General features: G+C 51.5%; 1 protein-coding gene across 1 annotated transcript; it reads right to left on the bottom strand.

Annotated features, from left to right (window-relative positions):
* On the bottom strand, positions 1 to 25,615 carry LOC144268655 (LON peptidase N-terminal domain and RING finger protein 1-like). Its single transcript, XM_077823755.1, has 12 exons — positions 24,599 to 25,615; positions 17,907 to 18,025; positions 14,657 to 14,779; positions 13,543 to 13,686; positions 12,550 to 12,700; positions 11,219 to 11,321; positions 6,959 to 7,073; positions 6,058 to 6,179; positions 5,390 to 5,548; positions 4,453 to 4,615; positions 3,529 to 3,675; positions 1 to 942 (listed from the first exon to the last, which is right to left on the bottom strand). Exons 1-12 carry the CDS (start codon positions 24,903 to 24,905, stop codon positions 745 to 747), a joined length of 1,851 nt encoding a protein of 616 aa, XP_077679881.1. The 5' UTR covers positions 24,906 to 25,615; the 3' UTR covers positions 1 to 744.
* Positions 25,616 to 26,024: the final 409 nt, after the last annotated feature.

Genomic DNA, 26,024 nt, shown 5'->3' with positions numbered 1-26,024 from the left:
AACATACTGAACTGGATATATTAAAATAGCAACTTCTCTTTCGGGATTTTTGGACATAAGCAGCTGTTAGAAGCTGACCTGAGAAGATCAGATTATTTCATTTAATTTAATTAATTTAACTTAACTCTTTTTTTTATGGACTATCAGATCAAACTCATGATTAAAGACAGCAACTCTAACTCACGGGAAGCTACTGAAACCTCCCCCCTCCCGTTACAACTCTTCCACTCATTTAAAACCCCTTTTCCTCACCTAGCGTGCAGAGACTGGGACAAACTAGCAAACACTAGTGACCCTGATCGTGGAAAAGCCCAAAACGATGCGACACCTGGCATTTATTTCTGGTTGCCCTCGAGAAAGATTTCTCGATACCAAAATAGCTTGGCATGTGGCTTTGGCTCATAGAGGCAAGCCAGTGTCCTTAGCCTGGCCCCACCTTCAGACTTGCTGCCTTCCTTAGACCTACTGAGATGCTCCTAAATCCCCTAAGCAGCTTATCAAGACTGCATGGACGGCGTGGTATCACTAATGGATCAAGGACTCTAGCTGCCTCTGCATGCCATTGCCAGCTCTGTTTGCCGGAGAGGCTTGCGCGCGGCCGGTTGCTAAGGTCGGTGTGCGGATGAAAAGACAATAAAAACATGGAGGCCAAACACAGAAATAAAACCGGTGACATCTCCATCCCCGGCCCTCCCAAAGAAAGTGCTGAGCAAATTGGCCAAGGCACCGGCAACGCCCCAGATTTTAGATTCTGCCTCTCGGGCGGACGTCTGCGAGTTGGTGGCCATAATCACGGTGCTGCAGGATGCCGGTCAGGATGTGCTTCAGCTGAGTGAGGCGGGCCCGCAGCGAGGTAGTGGCAAAGAGCCGGAGCTGGTCAGATGGGTCCAGGGGCAAGATGGAAATAAGCCACCAACACCAAGCTGGTCCATCTTTGGTGGCCTAGAAGAGAGAGAAGAAAGCTGCAGTTCAGAAAGAGGATGGGAGCTTGACACAAGCCCAGGCAGTAGGGCCTGGGACCTGTGGGATATCCTGTAGGAGGCATTATGCCCCTAGTGGACAGGATCGCCCCGTCAGACCATTGTTAGTCAGATGTCCACTTGGACATCTTAGTTACCCGTCAAGGGCCAGGCCCATTGCAGAACAGAATCCAGGCTCCAGAATTGAAAGACTCAGACATATATACCACACGGTGCTCCAGAGTGCAGCTATGGCCAGAAAAGGGGCTGCAAACATGGCAATTCCTTACTCAAAACACCGCTTTCTGGGTCTTCAGATGGCTCCTTGCTTTGCTGACCAGGGGGCCAGATCCTCTCCTCTGTTATATCCACACAGCCCCACTGGGGCTACCCCACAGCAGTGTGCACTGTGTCCAGTGGCTTTTGCAGAAAGGAGAGTGTTGCCTACAGCAGTGGTTCTCAAAGCCGGCCCGCTGCTTGTTCAGGGAAAGCCCCTGGCGGGCCGGGTCGGTTTGTTTACCTGCCGCGTTCGCAGGTTCAGCCGATCACGGCTCCCACTGGCCGCAGTTCGCCGCTCCAGGCCAATGGGGGCTGCGGGAAGGGCGGCCAGCACATCCCTTGGCCCCCGCCGCTTCTCACAGCCCCCATTGGCCTGGAGCAGCGAACGGCGGCCAGTGGGAGCCGCAATCGGCCGAACCTGTGGACGCGGCAGGTAAACAAACCGACCCGGCCCGCCAGGGGCTTTCCCTGAACAAGCAGCGGGCCGGCTTAGAGAACCACTGGCCTACGGCAGTTCTCAGTGGGGAAAGCCTTACCCAGGGTATCTTTAGGACCCTTTGTTTGCCCTTTGTTTGGGCACATGCAGCTCCTGGATCTGAATGCAGAACTGCAGCACCTATTCATGCCATTTAGGTGCGCAGTTGGGCACCTAAGTAATCTGAAAAAAATGCTCTTTAAAATGTAACCAGGTTTAAGAGAAAATACCCCACTCGGGGGAATGAGGACAGGGCTTGCCTCTAGTTTCAGGCTGTCTAAAGCAGCGTAAAGTCCAGTCACATTCAGAAGAGAATCTTTGCAACCAGTAGAAATGTACTTGTTTAAGAAAAGGAAAGCTTCTGTCTGCAGAGTCTGAATCCATCAGAAGAATGTGACAAGCGAGTCGGATCCAGCCCTTTGGGCACCTCGTCCCTAGCCAGAAATGCCATTTCCTTGAAGGAGCCGCAAATATTTACCTTTTTTATTTTGATTCCAGGAACAGTTTAAAAATATCTGTGGGCCGCCTGTTAGATAGCAGAGGGTCACAAACCGGCACTAAAAATGATGCTGAGCAAGGGAAACCCTCTCAAAATAGCAATAGGAGCAACTACTACGCGAGGCAGACCACGTTGCCTTATTTGTCCCCTCTAGGGTCCCCGCCAAACAGCAAGAGCTTTGTGGGGACTGGTTCGTCCCACAGCATATACTCTAAAACCAGGCAAATGGGTCTCACGGTTGACATATTCACCAGGACAGTGCCCGTGAAAACTGATGGTCGTGCACCTGGGATTGAGATATATCCGCTGAAAGGACCTCCCCCTGCCCTCCCTGCTCCAGCTCAGACCCCTTGCAGGGTTTAGCCATGAGATCATAGTAGGTTCCCCTAGCAATTCATCTTGGCATGCAGAATACCTCAGTTTCCCCTGTGACCATATCACTGTCCTCAAACCTGTTCTTGTTTTAAAAAGGAGAGAGTAATACATTGCTCTTTGGGGCAGGGACAAGCTGCAGCACCTAGCACAATGGGGCTTTGATCCCCAATTGGCACTTTTACAAACAAACAAACATACATTTGGGCAGAAAATAGCCAGCCCAGTTGCTCAGTAGCGTGGAGTGCAAACTCCGCCCCCTTTTCCCCCCAGGTCTGCTAATGTACGATGGTGTGGCCTGCAGAAAGCCCTGATGGTCCAGTCCTGGGCTCCCCACACACTGCTCCACCAAGGCACCTCACTCTCGACCTGCAGTGCCTTTTGCTGCTTCTACCCTGGACATCCGGGCCTTTTATTTTGTCATGATGGACTTCTGCTTGGTGCCTGTTCGATTTTGAAAAATCAGAGAGGGTACAGAGTTGATCTGCAAGAGTGATTCAAGTTTGGGAGAACCCCTCATGATGAGAGAGTAAAGGAGCTCACCCAGGAGCAATTTCATGAGAGTCTCTAAGTGCCTACACAGGAATCTCTCCGCTATGAGAGGTCTTTAATCTAGCAGACAGAGGCATCGTGGGATCCAGTGGCTGCAAGCTGAAGTCAGCTACATTCAAGCTGGAAATCAGATGCAAATTTTTAACAGTGAGGGTAATGAACGACTGCACCAGCTCCTCAAGGGACACGACGGATCCTCCTCCGCTTGGAGATCAAGCCTGGATGTCTTTCTAAATGCATGCTCTACTTCCACCACGGGGCTCCAGGTGATGCAGGAGCTCAGGTTAGAGCTCACAAGGACCCTTTCTGACCATTGCATCTGTGGAATCTGTAAGTTTATTTCTAAGAAGGCAGCCATCCCAGAGGCGCCTCACCAGCAACTCCCTCATTACCTGGATGTCCTCTTCCTTCTCAGGCAGGGGGCCGCGGTGCATCAGAATCTGCCTCAAGGCAGCATCCCCGTGTTCACAAAACTTCTGCGCCTGCTGGTAGGTGCACTCGTGCAGACGGTGCAGCTCGGCCAGCTCTTCCCCTTCCACCTGGCCGGTGGGGAGATGAAAGCAGAATGAAAGGAAGAGTGATGGGGAGCACCCGGTGAGGGGGTGAGAGATCAGGGGAAGGGAGTTGGAAGGAGACAGTGCAGGAGTGGTGAAGACAGGAGAAGAGAAGAAAGCAATACAGGGATTTTAGATAAACTGGTTCAGTAACATAGTACATGCAGGAGCAGTGCGAGCACGGGTGAGGTTCCTCTCTGCAGCAGGAAGTGCCAACCCAGCATGACACTGCTGTCATCCCAGCCACCCGCCCCCACAGCACTGTGTCCATTTAGTGGCTCCTCAAAAGGCTGCGACCAGCAGAAGTTGGCCTGGGTCAGCTCACTCGCGGAGGGGGCCAATCCCATGTGCACAGCACCGGTTCCTCGTTCAGCACCATGTATGGTGAGCTATACAGCCAGCGGGGGGAAGGGATGCCCTCCATGACGAACCTGGCCTGCAGCACAGAGGTGGGGGCAGCCAGTTAGGCGTTGGGTGCAAGGAGGTCAACATGGGTGAAACGGCTGAAGTCCGTTCTTGGAAACCCCCGCACGCTCTAAGCCTGGGAAGTAGAGATTATAAAGCAGCAAGGGATGAGCCCGCAGCAGATGGCTGGAGCAAACGGAAATTCTGAGCCCCAGAAACGCGCCTGGAGAGAACGTTCCCATGCGCCAGAATTCACCGTTCTGGGGTAGCCCCATTTCAGCCAGTGGTCTGCCCTGCTGAATGACTGCTACTGCCCCTGCTGTGCATTTATACAGCAGCCCTACGGGCTGCTCTCACCTTCTCGTCCTCCAGGTACTCGATATCAGCAGTGTTGTAACCGTCCCTGTGTCCCCGCCTCAGCACCCGGAACCGACGCCTTCCTATCGTGTCCACCAGGGATCGCCCGTCGGCCAAGAACTCCATGTGCTGAATCTCCAACATGCAGCCGTAGTCCGCAAAACTAGAGCAGATGAGAGGGGAGTATGAGGAGGAGAGGGAAGGAGCTTAGGCGTGAGAGCAATGCGAGAGCATCTTTCCACAAAAAAAGGAAGATAAAGCCCCAGTAACTGGCTGGATGAAGGCCCTACACACAGAGAAGTTCCCTGTCAATCTGTAAAACCCTCCACTAAGCCACATACATCTGCAAGGGAGTGATTCCTCCAGTGTCCAGGACACTGAATTATGTCCAAGCTACGCAACCGGTAACTATGGATATATTTTACTCAGGGCTCTTGCATATCATTGCCGAAGCCCTGAGCATCTTTGACCCTTGTGACCCAGGTGGGCAGCCCACCATCTTCCCACCAGGGGAGAGGGGTTTTGCCTTTTGGAGCCTGTCAGTGCTGTTCTGAAAGGAACTAGAGGGGTGCCTCTTGGAGGATCTGTGCAGCTTCCTTTCCCCACCCTCCAAACTCCCTTCATGTGGATCATTCTCCTAACAGGGGTTTCCAACAGAAATGCTGGAAGAGCTGTAGACCACAGCACTGCTGTACCTGGCCCTAACCACTGGACCATCTTTCTTCCAGCATTGACAGTGGCCCCCTGTGGACGTCACAGGGCCCCTAGACTGACAGCTACTATTTTGGAAGATAAAGACACAGGAATTGACATGTTTACAGCAAAAAATGGGGCAGTCGATAGGTCTGAGAGGATGAAGCATAGGTAGTGGGAGGAGGGGGTCACAGATGGAGAGATGAGAATGCAGCTGCAGTTGGTGCCTTGGTCCATGGCTCACCTCTTCCCACTCTCATACATACACATGCCAAACATCTTCGTGCCGGTCTCCTGGCACCTCCGCATCATGAGACGGTAGCGAGGTTCGAAGACGTGCAGCGGGCACGAGATGCCCGGGAAAGACATGGTGCACACAAAGATGGGGATGTTCTTGGTCAGGCTGCAGGGAAGGGGATGACAGGAAAGAAATTCTTGGTCACTGCTTTGAAACTTCACCCCTTTTCCGTGTGGACGTGGCAAGAGCAGCACATGGAAAAGCACAGGACACTAAGTCTCATCAGTCTCAAGGAGTCAATTTATACTTAGCAGGACCTGGCCAGTCTCACAAACCTGCTCTTTAATACTGCATTCCACCAAGAGGCAAGGGATGCATGAAGAAACAATGCTCTGGCCTTGCAGAATAATAAATCATCGCCTCAGATCATCCAGGGGGCTATAACTCTGCCAATGAAGCCATCCAGCTGATCTGATATGGAGGCCCAGTGGAGAGAACCCCACCAACCCACCAGGTAGCAGCTTCTCAGTGGGATCCTCTCTGTTCTCTGAAGGGCCCTTTGAGACTGAAGGTCTCCCCTGTCCACATTATGGTACAGGCACGTACACTTGCTCTCCCGCCCCTCTCCCCACAAACACACCCACACACATATATTGAAGATGTTCTTTGTTTACTTTGAGAGCTCTGCCATCTCAGCCTCATGCACCCGTTTCCTGTCTGCCAGCTGCGAGGGAAAGGTGGCCGCCATGATCTCCACCAGCAGCACGGTGGGGTTGTACTTCCCAGCCTTCAAATACTGGAAGAGAGGGAAAGAGAAAGAAGTACAACCTTGGGCAAAAACATTCAGGGTAGTGCAGGGGCCCAGCTGAAGCTGGGAACTATCCCCACCCCTCATGGAGCCAAAGGCCATTTCAGATCAAAGAATGGGAAGGAGAGAGCCCACAATCTTCTTCTCCCAGTGATGTAGGCCCCTCCCATCCCAGCTATAGGAGGGTTTCCCACAGGTGTAATAGGATTAGGTGTTATAGGAAAGGAATTGCCAGACTGGATCAGACCTATGGTCCATTTAGTCTAGTATCCTGTCTCTGACAGTGGCCAATATCAGATGCTTCAGAGGAAGCTTCAAGAAACCCCTGAGATAATCTGCTTTGTGATGGTCTCCTCTTAATCCCTGTTAGTTAGAGATTCCCTTAATCCCCGAGGCATGAGGGTTTAATCCCCTTCCATTTTTGTTAGCCTTCACTATTATAACCCTAGATGTATATAAATGTGCAGTTCCTCTGTGAATCTAGCTAAATTCTTGGCCTCAACTAGTCTTGTGGCAATGAGTTCCACAGTCTAATTGCATGTTGTGTGAAAAAGCATTATACGATCACACATACATGAGAAGACCCAGTACCCCATCTGGTAGAGAACAGTGCTTGCCAATGTACAGCACAGTCCTAGTCTTATACCCTCCTAGTTTGGCCAATATTGCTTCCAGGCCTGCTGCTTTTACAGCTGGAGCGTGTTAGCAGCAGTGCTCCGATCTCCCTTCTGCTCCAACCCACAGAGTCACCAGAGGCTTCCTCTTACCTCTCTCAGGCTCTGTTTGCACAGCGGGCAGTTGGGCCTGTGGTCCAGACAGCGCTCCAGGCACTCCTTGCAGAAGGTGTGGCCGCAGGGCGTGGTCACTGGCTCAAAAAACATCCTGCAGAACCACAGGCACAAGGTTGAGCAAACCGAAGGCAGGAGGGTGGAAGAGGGGTGCGTGGAGTTACAGGCCATGATTTGGCCTTAGAAGAGCCGAAAGCCCAGGACGGAGAGAAGCAGAGAGCAGGCCCCCCAGGTAGCTGGGTCCCAGCCTAGTTAAGGTTTCGTAAGCCAGCAAAGCATGTGTGCTCTCTGGGCAGCCAGTGCGAAGGACGTGTGGGAGGCTCGCGGACGCACACTTTGAGCTGCTGCAGTCTGAACCAAAGCGAGGGCACTGCTTTGCGGGCAGCCCGTGGCAGATGGAGTTACCACGCTCTGGCTGCCACGTGACCAGGGTGTTAGGGGGCAGGGTGCATCTTGCCCGCCACTGACACATGTCTCTCTGTGGCCAGAGCTCACGAAGGACCCACCGCGCTCTTAACAGCTCCAGCTGTGCCCTATGGCACCTAGGACTCACCGGCTATGTGACCTGTCAGGATGCTTTACTGGGGACCTGGCAGAGGCCGGAGCCAACAGGAGAGGAGACTGTGTTGCCGTGCTTACACCCCAGAAAGGGGACGAGCACTTTACTGGGGATCTGCTTGTTAGTTTGTTCTATGAATTACTCTCACTGCTGGGGGGCAGGGGGGAGCTCTTAGAGCTAGAGCAGAAGGATGGCCACTGGTTAGAGCACTAGCGGATACCTGGGTTCAAGCACTGCCCTGCCATAGACCTCTTGGGTGAGTCTCATAAACCCAGAAGGGACCATTAGATCTAGTCTGACCGCCCCTGTATCACAGGCTATTAACCTGCACCCAAATCCCGCTATGTCGAGCCCAGTGACTTCACTTAAACTCAAGCATTTCAAACCTCAGGAGACTAAACTGCTGTGTACCACAGGTATCAAGTACAAGTGAGACAGAGATCCCACTGATGCCCTACAATGGCAGGGAACTGAGTAGGTGAGACAGAGCTTTGTGATCCCAGGAGGGGAGCCAGGCCTCATTTGCGGAAGAAAGTGAAAAACTCCCAAGGTCCCAGCCAGCCAGTGGGGGCAGATTCCATCCTGACCCTGACTATAGCGACCAGTTAGACCTTGAGCATATGAGCTAGACCCACCAGCCAGGCATCTAAGACAGACGATTCTCTGTACCAGCTCAGAGCACTGGTCCACCCCAACCAGTATCATGTCTCTAGCTGTGGCTCATCTCTGATGCTTCAGAGGAAGTTGGGGGGGAAAAGATTCAAAGTGTATGTTGGGGGTGGGGATTCCTTCCTGACCCCAGCAAGTGACTGGCTGAAGCCCTGAAGCATGAGGTTAGGCAACAGTCATTATCATACTGTAGAGCTACACGTGTTATGAGCATGCTGAAGGCAATGCAGACAATCCCATTCCCTCCATGGTCCATGAAGGAAGGGGCTGAACAGGGGGAAGCACAGACTCACAGTCAGTCTATCTGCTTCAGGTGCCCATCTGTAAAACAGGACTAACAGCCCCTCCCTCCCTCACAGGGGTGCTGGGAGGATACATAGCTTTAAGAGGGTCAGGCAGCCGGAGGCTATGGCAAATGGAACCATAGAATTACCATAGACAGAGAATTCACCCTCTGACACCTGCCCAGCACCTCCATCTTACAATGCAAGTCAGCTCTCCTGCACCTGGTGCTCACTCCCCTAACAGCCAAGCCTCCTGGCAGGCAACTGACTGTAAAGGAAATGTGCAGCTGAGTATGACCAGTGTCTGGAAGACACCTGACCCCATGACACTCAGTGACTTTGCCCCAGAGCCTCACACATCACTGAACATCTCCGCTCACATGGCCATCTCCCCTTCGCCAGGAGCAGCCAGCCTAGCAAGTTATTCCCAGAACTTGCCAGCACTTGCCAGTCAATTTGCCAGGAGGCCCCAGCTCTGTGCAGCATCTTGGCTCGCACAGACCATTTCCTCTCATCGAACTGACGTCTACCCTAATGGATTAGTCGCAGTATTATTTTTAATCGAGGGAACTCAGGCTTAAAAAATAACCAGCCCTCGAGCTGCAGACCAGGACTGGGTCATCCAGAGGGATTAGCGCTTCAAGCCACTGCTCCTGGGTTCAGAGGCTGATCTGAAGTCCCAGGGTGGTCACGGGGGCCATGGCTCAGGGACAAGTTGCCTGAGCGCAGTGCGGCCATAGGTCTCTGCTAAACAGAGGCCTGAGGAGGGAGCAGCAGGTTTAAGGTCAGGACTGAGGAGCCCTGGCAGAGCTGTTTGTTCAGGTCCTGTCTGCTGCTGGCCAACATACCCAAGCACAAGGCCTAGTTCTCCTCCCGTCCCTGCTGGTGGGCATTAAGGGTAGCTCCACCGAGCCAGAACACAGTCAGACCCAACTCGGAGAAAAGGCCGCATGTACCACTTCTCCTTGTTGCAGGGGCAAGCCATGTCCCAGATCTCCTTTCTCGCGGCTGGGAGAGGCCAGCCGTTTGTGAGGGAACATGCCCACCTGGGCCTGCTGCTTAGTTAGCTGAATGCTCCAGTGTGAAGCCTGTCTGTGATGCTGGCTTACTGCTTAATCAGAAGTATAAATCACCGAAAGCTTATGCTCAGATAAATTGGTTAGTCTCTAAGGTGCCACAAGTCCCCCTTTTCTTTTTGCGAATACAGACTAACACGGCTGCTACTCTGAAACTTCCCCTGATCGGCAGCCTGGGCTCCGATCGATGGAGTTAAACCACTAAAACCTCGGAGATCAGCCCCACAGCATCCCTGCTGGAGTCCTGGTGATCCTACACACGCTGTCTCGTCCCTGCACCTGCCTAGAGGCAGGGCAGGGGTTTCCTCTGGAGGCAACCGGGGCGGTCAGCATTAGGCAATGAAAGACGCTCCATCCCACCAGCACCGACGAAGGCCAAGCATGCTGCCTCCAGAGCGTTCCCAGCGATCTCCTCGCCCAGAGAGCGCTAATGACTGGCCTATGTGACTTTCCGTAGCAGGCGGCAGGGTCCCACCAAATGGCCCCAAAAGCCTTCCCCCGGAGGAGGGGAGGGTCCACCCAGACATGGAGAGTAACAGATTATTTGGGACAAACCCAGGGAAGGGAGAGAGGTCATGGGCCAGCAAGAGAGTAGGGACCAAAGAGGGACATAGAGCAGAGAGCCCTGGACCAGTGCCCGCTGCTTGGAGAAGATGTTAACAGGCCAGGACGTGCTGCCCAATGGAAGCGCCAATCATTGGGCTAACATTTCTCTCCTGGCTTCTCTCTCTCCATTACAGTTTGGGCTTTTGGACACTTGTACATGCCTCGTTCCCCTCCTCAAAAAACAGTCCTGGGATTAAACGACTGGCGATTTTCAGGTACATTGGGCCAAATTCACCCCTAGTTTAACTCCACCCTCCTCAGTTCATTTACAGTGTGGGTGGTACATTTCCCACGCTGCCCATTCGCTGGCTGAACCACCCCCCCTTCCCCCTCCCCCCCCCCCCCCCCCCCCCCCGTGTAGCTGCTAGGAGCAGGGAAAGGGTTAGGAGCCGCCTCAGGCCCAGGCTGCAATGTACAAACGTCTTTGTCTTCTTGTTGAGCACACATGAGCCTTCAGGAGCGGGGAGGAGGACAGCTGTGTAACGGTTTCAGGTACTCAAAGAGTTAAGTGGATAATGAAGTTAATTTTAACACACCCTTTGGCAAGTTTCACTTGGTTTCGCTATCAACTCACTCAATCACATGGCCCCAGCCCGTTCCCTGCTCTATATTATCCAACAAGCCAGTCTGGCTGCGTGCTGTATTCTGCACCAGTTTCCTCCCCTCTGCACACTCAGCTCTGCCATTGCCCTCTGCTATTCCCGTCCTGGAGTTTCTCTCCAACAGAGAGGCCCAATGGTCCCCAGTTAAAGAAGGCACCCCTCACTTCAGAGCCTCAGCCTACGGGTGCCTAGTGTTTTCATTACAGTGAATCACACAGAGTGCACTAGGAATGCTGACTTACGAGCTGGTGGTAACGGACTCTGTTATCGACATCAAAGGGACCGACCACACATTGTTATCCGTGTCCTGCGTGCTTTATCGTGCGTCCCTCGTTTAGCTTTGCCTGCGCTTGGGCATGAAAAATTTAGCAGCAAGATGTGAGCAAAAGATCTGGGCCAGCAAACTGTGCCCCCAGCTCGGCAAAAGCCGTTTGGTGACTCACCGTATGCAGAGGGAGCACTCCAGGTCAGACACGCTCAGTAGGTCCCTTAGCTCTGGCTCGTGGCGATGGCTAGATTTTGCTCCTGCTGTTTCCTCCCCGATACCTAGAAGCAGAGGAATGAGTGATGCCCTCTGAGAAACGCTTGGGGGTTTTCATAGATTTAAGGACAGAAGGAACCTCTGTGATCACCTCATCTGCCCTCCTGCAGCATCAGCCACAGGGTTTCAGCCGGGTGGATTTCAAATGTAACATTTTAGCAGGCAGTGTGGCCTGGATCTCAAGTCTAGTGAAGCAAGCGTAAGACCAGGAGCAATCATTTCTGCCCTGCCGCTGAGTGAGTCATTCTGCATGGCCTGAGTGAGTCATTTCATCCCTCTAGGTCTGTTTGCCCATTTGGAGAATGAAACTAATTCTCTGCCTCCCACGGGTGGTGTGAGGTGTAAGTCGTTATTACCCAGACAATGCTTTGAAGAGGAAAAGCCAAAGTGCTAGGTAGTGTTATCTAATTGCGTGTGTGTGTCGCGGCAGTCATCATGCCCAAAGCTAAGGCCAAGTTCATACTTTGGAAAAACATTTTCCCCCCGTGTGTACAGGACAGGAAGTGTTTCTCACTCCGGAATGGAGGACCTGATCCAAAGCCCCTGGAAGACATTGGGAATATTTCCACAGACTTCTGTAGGCTTCTGGTTTGAGAGCAAAGTAACTGCACTTGTCTTTTAAGCCTGTCTATGTGGAGGACACACTGTAACTGGAGCAGGCATTAACAGCTGCCTTTCTAAGTGAGAGTATGCATGGGGAAATCACCCTGCTAAATATGCTGGAAGCACATCTGCTGGAAGAAGGGAATTCACAGTACAAATGGGATGGGATGGAATTCACAACCACATGATGCTGTACTTCCAAATACAACTCCAACCTGAATCCAAATACCCCAAGCCAGTCCCCCCAGCCTACGAGACCAGGTGAGGGGGATAGACACTGTCCAGTTCAGATCATGGCCTTCTGCTCTGTACTTCCTATGATGAGGAGTCTGAGAAGGTGTGACTCTAGGGTGGAGTTTGACCACATACAGTCAGAAGTCTCTGGAGTAGACTCCTCTACCCGGCTTGGTGAGGGGACACACTCTAGAGGAGACTGACAAAGCCTCATTAAGAAATGTTGGGTTTCCACAACCACTGAGACTCTTCTACTCTCCATGAATATTAAGCCCTATCCACCGTAGGTCCCAATGCCAAGAGAGAGGCTGCAAACTTCCCCTGCAATGGAAGACAGGGTGACACACGCACTTGCGGCATTTCGATGGGCTTCCAGGTGTCTGCAAGGCCTCCTACCTAATGATCTCCCCTCTTGCTTCTCTGTCGAAGTCCCTGAGTCTTTCCTTCTCCTCAGCCACCAGGCAGGCTGCTGGGGAATTCGAGGCTCCAACTGGCTAAGTTCAGACAAAGCTTCCCCCTTCCCATCCTCCGTCTCTCTCTCTGGATCCTGGATCACAAAAAATAAAAAGTCAAGCCTGATACCCCTGCCTCTCCTGCGTTCCCCATAGACACGTCTGCACTACTGAGTCACAAGGGGGAAGGATTTTCCACTCATGCTGGGCATGGGAGCTCCCAGGGAAGGATTTTACACCCACACTACAGAGGAGAAACACACACACATTACAGAGGAGAACAAAGATGCTGTCCCCTCGTTATCCAACCGGGGCATCTATCATGCATGCAGAGGATGGCCAGTGTTGTGCTTAAAACATGGGCCAACTCTCTCCAAGCTCCGCCCACTCCCTGGGTATGGCTGAACCCACACTCCCCCGTCTCCACGTCCCTCCTCACCTGGCGGGGTCTCCCAGAGAGGGTAAAGTAACAATAGGAGAGGAGCTTTCATTAAGAGAGCTGGCCTGAATTTTTCCTCACGTAAAGCTTTTCATCAAAAAATCCCCCCCCCTTTTTTTCCTCGAAAAACGAAACACGGGGGGGGAATTTGCTGTCACATCTTTTGTTGCCTGAGATCAGTTTGGAAATATTTTGCTTACCAAAAACACGGCAGGGGGGAAATATCTGGAAAATGGGCGCGTTCTCATACCTGCCCAATCCCTTCACTAGATGCGGGGGTATCGCTTTCCCGGTGTTCAACCCGCTCTGTTCACCCCTTTGCGGTGCTGAATCTCTGCTAGCTGCAACTCCCTCCGTCTTTCCTTCACCCCCTTCCCAATCCCAGAGAAAGACACGACAGCGCTCTTGGTTACACACACCCATCCCTCTGAGTGACTATCTTCACCTGATCTTTGCACCTGCATGCATAACCATAGCGGGCCCAACAGGCCTCCTCACCTGCCCATACTCTCCTGCCGCAGAGGGCCTTAGCAGAGGGCCTGCTCCTTCCTTCCCTGAGCTGGAGCTTTTAAAGTCCAGGCTGGCAGCACTCAGTAGTTCCACAACAGTGCCGGGCAGCGGGGAGTCATCCTGCGTGAGGAGCTGCAGGCAGAGGAGTCATGTCACACGTTTGGTGCAGGGAAAGCACACCATAAGGTGGAATGTGGATTCTAGATTGGGGTGGAAAAGTCTAAGCCCTCAACGCCCTCTGTCGTCCCTCCTCCCCACACAACCCTCTATATTCTAGAAGCTAGGCAGGACCAAACTCCAGCCATGCCTGATGGCTATAGGACAGGGTAGAGATGAAGATCCAAGCCCAATTTCTTATCTTCAAAGCCTCTGGACAGAATCCTGGTTTCCTGGTGCAGTGACACACCAGTTCTACCCATTGCCACACTAATGCCTGGGCAGCGCAGTGAGCCGGGAAGAAAGGGCGGTAGAAGAGAGCGAATACGACGGTGATGATTAACAGCCGTGGGGACTTTGCCAACAAAACTGGTACAACACGGGCAGGTGCAGTGCAAACCGCTCCACCCACAACCGTGTTCCTCGCCCTGGACTCGGGTGGAGGAAACGTCTCTGTGCCCATGGAAGCATGCCAGGGGTAGCAAGCGGTGCCAAAGGTCATGGTGATTTCTGTAAGGGGAGGGACACCGGCCAAACAGGATCTGCACTGAGATCCCCGCACTCCGGGCTGGCTTGACTGCTCTTTTTCAACCAGCCTGGGTGCAGTGCCTCCACTAAGCATTGCCAAGGCCAGAGACTTGGAGCTGCGGCTCGAGAGGCAATTTTCTGGACAGGAAAACTGCAAGGCTTTTGCCTGGGGAAGGTGGGGGGTGAGGGGAAGGAAGCCTATTCATAGTTGCCCTCAGGAAGAGACTATTCCTCACTCCCACGCTGGCAGGGTTAGCGACTCGGTGGAGCAGGATGCCCAGTCTCCGGGAGGGAAGGAACACCTCATCGCTCTATTCAAGGGCACTGAAATCCATGCCCAGATTTCTACCTCCTGGGGAAGTCGACAGGTTTAAAGTGGGGCCTGGCTCTTGGCTGAAAGGCCCCGGGGCACGCTCACCTTTTCCATCTCGCGCTGAGCGGCAGGGAAGCTGGGATTCAGTGCAAGGCAATGGTGGAACTGCAGCAAGGCGTCGGACTTCTGCCCCATCTCCAGCAGCACCTTTCCTTTCCTGAAATAGCCCTGCAGAGGAGCAAAGCAAATAGGACCGAGCCATACAGATTCCCCGTCCGGATTAGTCACCAGCTGGTTGTTTTCTTTTAAAGGGAACCTCATTCCTCTGAGAGGCGCGAGCTTGGCAGCCCTAGGAACCCAAGTCCTCATTATATCAGCTCAACAGGCAGCATTAATATAAGTTTGCCTACCAACGCAGACCTTGCGGAACCCCCTAAAAGAAACCCCAAATGGCCACTTCGGCTTCCCTCTGAGAAGCCCCATGAACTGAGCTATGAATCCCATGAATGTCATAAAAAGCCGTGTGTGGTGAAATGTGAACTCCGTACTGCTGCTGTCTCCAAGAATCACAGAAATTACAGATGGAAGAGACAAGAAGGCAGCTAGTCCCGCTGAGCAGTACGGAATGTTTTGGAGGCTGTGTTTTTAACACACTGCCAACATGGGTACTGCATGATATGGCTGGTTTTCTATAGGATAGCGACCTACTACTGCTGCTGGCTCATAACTTTACTCTTTAAGCTCACACACGAGTGTTTGTTCTGTGGTGCTAAAACAGGGGTCAGCAACCTTTGAGAAGTGGCGGGCCAAGTCTTCATTAAGTTAAGGTTTCACATGCCAGGAGTAAATCTTACATTTACAGGGGCCCCCGACGGAGCCCCAGACTGGCAGCGGGGTTCAACATTCAATATTTGCAACTTGTCACTTAATTTGGTTAATGTGCTTCCAAGCAAGACACACCCGATGACTGTGTAGAGAGCAAACGCGTGAGTTCAGCATTAGCAATGGACCATGAGCTCGGCTTGGTAACCAGCTGCACCAGGGCTGCTGGAAGGTGGTGGCATTCAAAGGTTGGATCCTCTGCACAATGAGCACATTTTCCCATCCACTCTCTAGATCTCTGTTGCTGCTCTCTGCAAGCTGTCCCTTTCCCAGACATCCCCCAGGGACACAGGGAAGGGCCACCATGAAAGTTTTCCAAACTATAGGCCAAGGGAGGCTAGAAGAAACCCCTTAGTGGCTATTGCATTTCCCCTGCACTGCCGGGACCTGGCTCCAAATTAAGCTGAGCTGAGGGTAAGATATTTGCATCTGGGTGGAAATTTGGCAGTTTTGGAGTCCAAAGAAAATTTGTGACACTGAAAAGAAAAATCCTCTCATCTTTCTGTATAATTTGTATTAGTACAGCCATTAAAGACATAGCACCACATGGTGCACTCCAGCCAAGCAATGCTCAGTGCAGAAAATGAGGGGACAAAGACACCTTTGTGCTCAGTCCCCAGTGTAAATTAGAGCAACCTCAAGGCTGCTCTAATTTACATCCGATTGCCCACAGCCCCCAAACCTCCAGTTCACTCCAGCCATGCTCTCTCTTTTCCTTGATGTACCCCTGGTACACAGTGGGCTGCAAGGGAAGACAGCACAGAGCCAGCCATGCCCGCTCTTCCCATGGGGACCCACTTATGCTGAGAGTACTCCCTCATGGGGAGATCTGGCTGCCCTTGTGTAGCTGGAGAAGTATAAAGGGGCCACAACGCCACAGAGAATCCAGCCCACACTGAGCAAACACACACAGAGAAACCAGATCTCTCCAAAACCTGGGCAAGTGAGCTCAGAAAAATCAAACGGCATGAACATTTGTCACTGTCATATTATGCAAAAGGCCACGCTACTCCCTTGCTCACAGACGCTGAACGAGGGCCAAAGAAAAAGAGGTCAGCTCCACCCGTGGTGAACAAGAGCCTGTGTCATAAAGAAACCATGGGCCCATAGTCTGGCATAATCAGCCAGCTCAGTTTAAGCAGGCAGGCTGGAGACCGAGCTGCCTTTCCCCTTCAAGGTCTGGCCTGAAATCTCTAGCAGGGCGCTGGAGGTGGGAGGGAGCCATGCATATAACTCCTTTTATACTGGGCTTGTCTAGCAAATGTCCTGTTGTACCTGGCCTGTGGGGGGAAAGCCAAGAAGAAAGCACCTACTTCCAGCATTTAGTGAGCCACAGGAGATCTCACCATAGAGAAAACAACTCTATTTTGCCTGGCAACATACAAGGGAACAACAGCTGTGCCAGCGGTAACAAAAAATGGCCTGGTCCCCTTATGCCTTTGCAACACTAACTATATAAGGGATGAACTTCCTGCCAAAAGCACCTTGGAAAACGCCATCTGATTTCCCAAGAGAAGGGATGAGGGAAGTGTTCCCACCTGTGAGCGTCTGTCCTCAAAGGCTCGATAGTTTACAGCATCACATGACAACACACAGGTGTCGCATCGTGGTGGAGCATTGCAATGCACAAAACAAATGGTGTGCGCTTTATAGTCTAGCAAGTTAATGCTTGATCCAATGCCCATTAGAGTCAATGGAAAGAGTCTCAATTTTTATAACAGGCATGGGATCAGGCCCTAAGACTCATGGGATGCTGATCTGCCCATGAATTTCAGAAAGAGCGGCCAAAAGGCAAAGCACCCTGGAGCTGGAGGGGAGAAGAGGCTTAATGGAGAAGACCCTCTAAAACTGCAACAGCTGGAGAAGGGGAGGGATCGCTCAGTGGTTTGAGCATTGGCCTGCTAAACCCAGGGCTGTGAGTTCAATCCTTGAGGGGGCGATTTGGGGCAAAAATTGGGGATTGGTCCCGCTTTGAGCAGCGGTTGGACTAGAAGACCTCTTGAGGTCCATTCCAACCCTGATATTCTGTGAGTTCTGAGTCCCAGTGCTGAATCCTCATGCACCAGCAGATAAGTTGCTAGGTGCATCCTGTTTGATAACAGATTCAAATTTTGCTCTTAAATATTTGTAGGACCCCCTCCCCATCTCCTTTGGACAGCTCTAACTCTCTCCGGGGCAGGGCAGGGGTTCATAGAAGTGTGGCAAAACAAGATCAGGGAGATGCGTGGGGCCAAATGAAGCCCTCTGGAGAAGCGGGGAGGGAGAGCTCGCCAGCATTTTTAACCCCCTATTTAGAGTTCTAACCGTCCCAGGAATGAAATCCCCCTGTCCCTGTGAGCAGATGGCTACAGCCCCAAGCTCAAGCTCAACATTTTGCACCACATTTTGTTTCAAGGAGCCGTTGTAGCCCACAGCAAGTGCCCCATCCACCTTCTTGTAGCAGAACAAACCCACTAGCCATGCACTGACGCACCTCAAACTCTTCTGGCTCACTCCGGCACACCACCTCCAAATCCTCCAGCGCCTCTGAATACTGCTGCAGGGCCACATACACCTCCGACCGGCACAGCCTCAGCGAAACATCATCAGGAGCTGCAGGCAGAAGCCCTCGGTGCCGTTAATACAAGGTCTGCACTCAGGATCTCCTACACACGGCAAGCCACATTCTGACCTAGTGCAAACAGGTGCAAGTCCTACGGAAATCTCCTGGACAAATGCAGCTGGGAGGAAGGGGGGTGTACAACATCAGAAAACAGGTGTCAGGGGTAAGTAGTGTAACTTGCACTGACTTGGCATTGGATGAACAAGGCAAAATAAGCACAGCTTGCACATCGGAGCGCGGAGGAGAGGGTGTAGAAGGAAAGCCAGCCAACAGGATAAAACAGTTGTGACAACTGTTTTGCACACTCATTGTATGCCAAATCGGTGAGACTTGCGCTATGTTATCACATACACGTGCATTTGCATTCTGATCAACTTACGCCATGATTCTGTCACCACTAAATTCACACTGTTGGCCCTAATTATTTTTTGTTAATGACTTAATTTCAGGCCAGGATGCAGAAGAGTCCATAAGGCAATGAATATGCAGGTTAGCACTCTCAGAGTAGAATATTCACATCAGACACATGACTAAGAGATCTTATCCAGCTAACTAGATGATCCAGTCTGACGTGAGTCACAGATGTCAATATTTTATAACAGGAACTGGTAATGCAAAAGCAGGCTACGATTAAACTAGAGTTGGTCAACAAAGCTAAAGACTCTATAATTCCAGACCTTAATTCATGAAAACTCTGAAATTTTCAAAGCTGTTTTAATTCTGCTGGGTTTCAAAATGGGCCCAGTTTTTCATTTTTGATCCACAAATATTTACAAGGATTTCTTTTATCTGCATTACTATATTCCCATGGTTTGGAAATTTCTCAAAAATGATTTTTTTTTTCAATTTTGAAATAGACACTTTTCATTTAGGGTGTACTTCTGATTTTTTGCAGAAGCCTGGCGCGTGGTGAATTGGTCCGATCCAGAGTGGTACAAGCGTCAAAAACAAAAGAAAACAAACTGAAAACTGATCAGTAAAAAATGAAAATGATACATAAAACATGAAGAAAACTGTTTTTCAACTGAAAGGTTTTGACCAGTTCTACTTACTTAGGGTATCCCAAGTAAACTACCCACCCTTAGAATAATGAATCATGTATATTATCGTAATGCCTAAGGACCAGCAAAGATTGGGGCCCCACTGTGCTTGGTGCTGTAAAAACACAGAGTAAGAGACAATCTCTCTCCCGAATAGATGAGCCAGACACAGGCTATGGGAAAAGGACAGAATAACAAGCAGAGCAATCAGTTACAAATCAGACTGCTTAGAGACAGGAAATCAGAGCTTCCATTTCATCTAGTCCCTTTCCTTGCTAATGCTGAACTGCTCCCTGGTTTTTAATCTCAGGTGCTTGGTGTAATAAGGCTGAATCACAGCCAGCATCCCTTCAGAGACTATTCAACAATCTACGAAACCTAGGGATTCCCCTTTCCCACCCCAAATATCCAGCCTTCAATTTCCCTTCATTCCAATTTATCCTGATGTACCCAATCTCTTAGCAAGACCTCAACTGAGTGGAATCTGACCATGCATATTAGAGCTGCCTTTCAAGAACAGGACCTATTGGTTCAAGGTTGGGGGGGTGAGGTGGGGAAAGGGGCTGTTCTCCACACATCCAGGAGCAGTCTTTTGGGACACAGCTGTGCTTCTGTGGCTGGAGAAAGAATATAAATAGTCCCTGTGGTGGGCTGTTGCCATAGAAGGCCCAGGGGCGTCTGCTGTGAGTCACTGAGTGATGCTGCTGTGAGACATTCCAAAACAACATTTTGGCTGAGGACCCATAGGCTGCAGGGACACTAGACAGCCACTAGGTCCGTCTGACCAAGTGTTTGCGATTTCCATGTCAAGGAAGATGGATGGAGGAGGAATATGGAACAAAGAGAGGGAATCTGTATCCCTTATTGGCCAGATTCCCAGCTGGTGTAAATCAGCATAAATTCAATGCATCTACACCAATTTACACCTGCTGAGGTTCTGGCTCTATGTTTTCAAGTATAAATTTAGACTGAGATTCCCCAAAGCAGCCTACGGGAGCGAGGAATTCAGTTCTCAATGACAGATTAATAGCAGTTGGGCACCTTCGAAGTTCCCCGCTTTAGCACCAACGAAAGGTGCCATAGTGCCCATTCTACAGACCTCTGCTAGCTCCTGGACAGACGCTTACACTGGGCCTCATCCACTGACCTGGTGGGATCACCTCTAAGGTTTGCCTTTCTTCCAGCACTTCCACTGTGGATTCCAGGGGGACTGCTGATGTCACATGGCCACTTGTTCACTAACACCCCCAATTCTAATTTCATAGAGGTTACCGGATAAGCATAAGATGATATTACTTTCAGACCCTACTGACCTAGGCTGGATTTCAGCCGATGACTTGTAGCTAAAAGGCTCCCTGGGTCAACTGGTCATACCATATATTAATTTGCAGAGGGGGCCACCTATCCCCCAGTGTGCTGGTAATTTTCCTGGCCAACCAGTCTGTCTATGAATATTTTCTCTCTTTCAGGTTTCGGAGTAGCAGCCGTGTTAGTCTGTATTTGCAAAAAGAAAAGGAGGACTTGTGGCACCTTAGAGACTAACCAATTTATTTGAGCATAAGCTTTCGTGAGCTACAGCTGAATGCATCCGATGAAGTGGGCTGTAGCTCACGAAAGCTTATGCTCAAATAAATTGGTTAGTCTCTAGGGTGCCACAAGTCCTCCTTTTCTTTTTCTCTCTTTCAGTCACTCCTCGTGAGAATGTTACATGACTGCTGATGGGTACAAGCTTAATCAATGAGAAAGCCTGGCTGTGAACCCCCTGCCCGTCTCTGTAATCCACAGCTGGCGATGCACAGCAGATTAGAGAGAGAAAATACCCCTGCACTAATTATACTGCTGGCTCTCCAGCACTCCCAGGAAGGCTCATCTCCCCGAGCACTCCAGATGCTAACTTCGGAATGTGAGGAAAGGCCAGCTCGATAACATCGCCTCCGTGTTTGTGCTGGGGAAGCCGTCACCCTGCAGGGGGTTTACTCAGGTGGGTTTCGTTTGGGCTGCCCTGGTGCGTTAAAGTGAGAGCTTGACAACAGCGACCCAGAACCAAGCTATAACAAGGGCAGACGCATCCTTCTGAGTGAACAGAAACGCAGTGGCCAGGCATCCACCTCTGGAAATTCATTTGTGGACAAAGAATAGTCTTGAGAAAAGAAGACAGAGGAGGGAACTGATGACAGTCTTCATATGTGTGAAGGGCTGTTCTAAGGAGGATGGTGATCAAATGTTCTCCATGTCCACTGAAGGCAGGATAAGAAGTGATGTTAATCTGCAGCTTCAGGTTAGGTATTAGGAAAACTCTCTAACTATAAAGGTAGTTAAGTTCTGGAATAGGCATCCACGAGAGGTTGTAAAATCCCCATCATGGCAAGCTTTTAAGAATAGGTTAGAGAGGGACGGCCTGGGTTTATTTGGCCCTGCCTTAGTACAGGAAGCTGGACTTGACGACTTCTTGAGGTCCCTTCCAGTCCTACATTTTGGTGATTCTATGATTTTATGACTAAGGGGGGCAAAAATCTGCTGCTTGATGTGAGTGTTAAACTCCCACTCTAAGCTCTAAGAAAACTCAGCCAAGGACTGCTCTGTAGCCAAAGAGGAAAAGGGCCTTGGGCTAAAATTGAGCAACAAACTGGAAACGCTTTCCAAGCAGTTATAGTAATTTAACTACAGATAAGAGATTCTAGCAAAACCGCTCTGAAGAAGACACGCTGCTGAAATGTTAGCAGCGCTCTCTTCTCCATAATAAAACAATCGTAAGCGCTCTGAACATATGCTCTGGTGGATTGCTCTGTAGAAGCCTGAGGGTGTTTGGGGTGTGCAGCGGATTTGGGCTTGGTTTGCTAGGTACGTTTCCCAAGCACACAACACTGCCAGTGTACCTGAATCCTCTGCCGTTCCAGGCCTAGGCTCTGATACAGTTCTGCCAATGAGCCGCAGTCCTGGCGGGCAGACAGCTGTGACTGTGATGGCCAATGAGACTATTTATTCATGCAAACATACCTGTCTTTACTGTAACCTTGCCCACATCCCCATGTGTCTCTTTATCCACCTGTTTCAGAGTAACAGCCGTGTTAGTCTGTATTCGCAAAAAGAAAAGGAGGACTTGTGGCACCTTAGAGACTAACCAATTTATTTGAGCATAAGCTTTCGTGAGCTACAGCTCACTTCATCGGATGCACCTGTTGTGTCTTGTCATAATCCTGGAGAATGAGCTCTCTGGAGTAGCAGTTGCCTTTCCTTACTTATCTGCTCAGTGCCTAGCACAACAGGGCTATGATCTCTGACTGGGTCTCCTCTCCCGGGTGATAGTACTATATATATATAATAGAAGGAGATGCAGCCCCTCCTCCCAATGCTAGTCTTTGAGCCAGGACTGCCAACCAAACTGAGCTGTGCAGTGTGTTTTGTTAAGAGGAGAAATGGAAACCACGGTGAAATCACAACTCATTTTTCATTTGGGGCCTGAGCGGAGCTCAGAATCCAGAGGGGAAGAGCTAGGGTGTAACTATTTTGCACTACTTCACCTGTCCCCTTCATGTGTGTGTAAAGACAGAATGCCATGGCCATTAGTATTCACAGGTTTAATGATGCCTACAGATCGTGTTTATTTGCCACGCGCACCGAGACACATGTGAACTTGAGCTTGCGGGGGAAAGTTCAAGATCTGGCTAGATGTTCTTTTTGTGAATGTTCTGTTTTACGTCTGTGGCTGTTGCCTAATGGTATTTCATAATCTTGATTGCCACTATAAGTTAAGGAGAGGTCCACGATTCCCACTGATACACTAGCTCATTGGCAAAAGTGACATAAGGCAACTGATGGATTAACAAAGCACTGCCTTTAGTTAACTGCAAAGTGCTTTTTCATTTCCCTTGAAAATAATACAATTTTTTAAAATGTTGTTTATAGACAGGCAGTATCCATGACCAAGATGGGAAGTTCTTCTGGGCAGGGATTGAATATTTTCTCTATGTTTGTACAACACCGAGCACCAGGAGACTGGTGCAACAGCAATTCAAATGATAAGAATAAAGACAAGTTGGGGAGATGGTAAGCATAGAACCAAGAACCTTTGGAGCACACATATAGTGTAACAAGGATTTGGAACTTTGAACATTTTGCTTACATTTCTTTTGCAGGAATCCCATGATGTAAAATAAAACAGTAATGAAAATGTTAATTAACACACAGGCACGCATTTGCTTCAAGACTGTTGATCAAGCAATGGTGATGCTGAAAAGTGATGCATGCCTTTTGTTAATATGTTGGATGAAAGGATCTGCTCAGGACACAGTGAGGATTTATTAGCCATCAGCAAATTAGTTACATAGAAACACTGCATTCCCAGGTGCTGGTACTATGGTGATTAATGAATCAATGTTTGTGCCATGCACTGGAAATGCAAAACTCTAGCTAAATGCTAAGTGGTACTCAGTATTGTTCCTGTCCTAGGAGCAATCCACATTCCCTCCTATGTTCAGAAAATACAGGGCCTGATCCTGCCCGCAAATTTCCCCTAGAGGTCAATCCTAAAAGAAGACTGCAGGATCCAGCCCTGGCCCTTGGAGACCTGGGAGAGTAGAGAATTAGTCAAACCTTGGCTAAGAGTCTTTGCCATGGCTGTACTCTCCCAAGAGGCAGCGGTGACTCAGACAGGTGTAACTGTGGGTGGATACAGGGTGATGGTCTCACAACCCTGCTGATGATTTTCCATCTTCATAGCCTTTTTCCAAATGGCTCCAGCCCCTGTGACCAGCAAAGTTGGGCAAAGAACTTCCTCTGGGACTGACACACCGCTGGATGTGAGCACTCTGCAGCTACTGGTCTTCCAACTTCTAAACCAGCTGTTCCCCTCCCATCCTCTCATAAACTCACAGCCCCCCCTGTAAATAATGGCTCCGATTCCGCTGCCAATTACACACATGAAACCCTTTGGACTAGTGGCTGACAGCAGGATTTGCCCCAGCAACTGTACCCCTCGCCCTGCTGAAGAAGTTGCCCCTGAAGGAAGAGCAATGACTGCTCACACGCCTGGAGGGAAGCTACATACGTGCAGGTGAATAACGTAAACAGGGCGCAGGGCTTGCAAAAGAAAATATCGGCAACTGCATGACAAGCAGAGGGCTGTCGCTATCTGAACTTTGGAGCTTTGGTACAGATGATAATAAAAGTGCCCTTTTGAAAGTCCTGCGGGGTGGGGTTGGGAGGAATTAAGCCCTTCATCTGCGCAAGCCTGGTGAAAATGAGGTTGGCTTCAGCTGCATCCGTTGGTGACACCGGGCGAAGTCACAGCTTCGTGCGCGGAGCTCTGATGGTGGGGTTCCCATCTCAGCTAATAAAGCGGCTCTTTATTGACAGGAAACTGATAACCAGAGAGACGGTGCCGCCTCAGAAGCAGGCGCGCCTGGCGAGAAGTTACATAACCAGGAACGGGTGGGGGTTCGCTTTGTTTGGGTGCCTGGATCCAGACGTTGACCAGCCTCCCTCCCCACCACCCCCAGACCCTTGACCCCCCGCCACGCTTACCCAGTTCGAGCCCCTTCTGGGTTGCCCGCAGGGCGGCCCTGTAGTCGCGGCTCCTGAGCAGATCTTGCAGGTGGCTTTGCAGCCGGGCCAGCTTGGTGTCCCGGTCCAGGCACTTCTCCAGCAGGCTGCCCAGCAGGACGTTGCCCTGAACAGCCCTCAAGCCCAGGAGTTTCAACCTCCCCCGGCACAGAAGGCAGCGGGAGGGCAGCGCGTCGCCCAGGCACCGCTTGCAGAAAGAGTGGCCGCAGGAGACGGTCACCGGGTCCCACAGGACAAACCGACAAGCGGGGCAGAGGAAAACTTCCATCGCGGGGAGCTACCGCGACCTTCCCGGGGCAGCGGCGCGCCGCATGGGCGGGCGCCGGGGGATGCGCCCCTGGAGCGGGGGACACTGCGCCCCGGCAAGCAGGGGAGACGGGGAGCGGGGCTGCGCCCCTAAACAAGGCGAGGGGCGCAGCTCTGTCCTGGCTTCTCCTTCCCCTGCCTGCCCGGGACCCGCGCAGGTTGCTCGGGGTGGCCCCTGTCTCCTGCCCCCAGCGCTTTCCTCCGACGCCTGCCTCCTTCTCGGGCTCGCCGGCCGCCCAGCCCCTGCCCAGGCTCAGCGCCGCGCCGGGGGGGCTGCTGCTGCGGGACCCATCCGGATGCACCCAAGGACCCTCCCACGCCCCTTACCCCATCCCCGCCCGCCGCGCCTGGCTGGCGTGCACCCCCTGGGGGCAGCGGGGCTCGCTCGGGCTCCCCGCGGGTGACACCCCCTCCGCGCTTTTCCTTCCCCCTTCCTGCGTGCCGGGGTCCCCGTCTCCGACCCGCTCTGACCAAGCAGCAGGTTTCCCCGGATCTCCCCTTTCGCATCCCTTGTGCTGCCCTGCCTGGGGGAGGAGGCTGCTCCTCCCACCCTCCTCTTCCCCGGCAGGAAGGCAGAGGGGGGCCAGGTGGGTGCAGCCACTTCCCCGGGGCTGGAGCAGCCCGGCTCCATCCCCGAGGAGCGATTTGTCGGGGGGGAAGGGGGTGTTGCCGCCCCCCTTGCGGCTTGCAAACGCTTTTGTTGCTTGCACAAAACTACATTACGTAAAATCTAGAGCAGCCCCCATGTGATGCGGCTCCGGCGCCTGCCCATTGGCGACCGGCTCAGGCCCGCCCCTGTTGTGAAACGAACCTTGCAGGCGGCGTTTCATAACCTGCTCCAAAGTCGGCAGTTTAAAGAGACACGACAGACAGAGGGTGGGAGAAAATATGCTTTCTATTATCCCTGTTAGCCCGGTGGGAAAGTGACACCCAGGGAGATCAAGAGATTTCCTCCAGGCCACACACGAGTCCACACCACAGCTGGGAATTGAATCCAGATCATACCAGTCCAGTTCTGTAGTCATAAAACCACCCTTCCCCTCCACTGGAATGCAATTGGAAATGTATAGATCCATAGTCA

The sequence above is a fragment of the Eretmochelys imbricata genome, chromosome 8, assembly GCF_965152235.1.
Source record: "Eretmochelys imbricata isolate rEreImb1 chromosome 8, rEreImb1.hap1, whole genome shotgun sequence".
Taxonomy (NCBI): Eukaryota; Metazoa; Chordata; order Testudines; family Cheloniidae; genus Eretmochelys; species Eretmochelys imbricata.
This window is presented reverse-complemented; position numbering and strand designations above follow the sequence as displayed.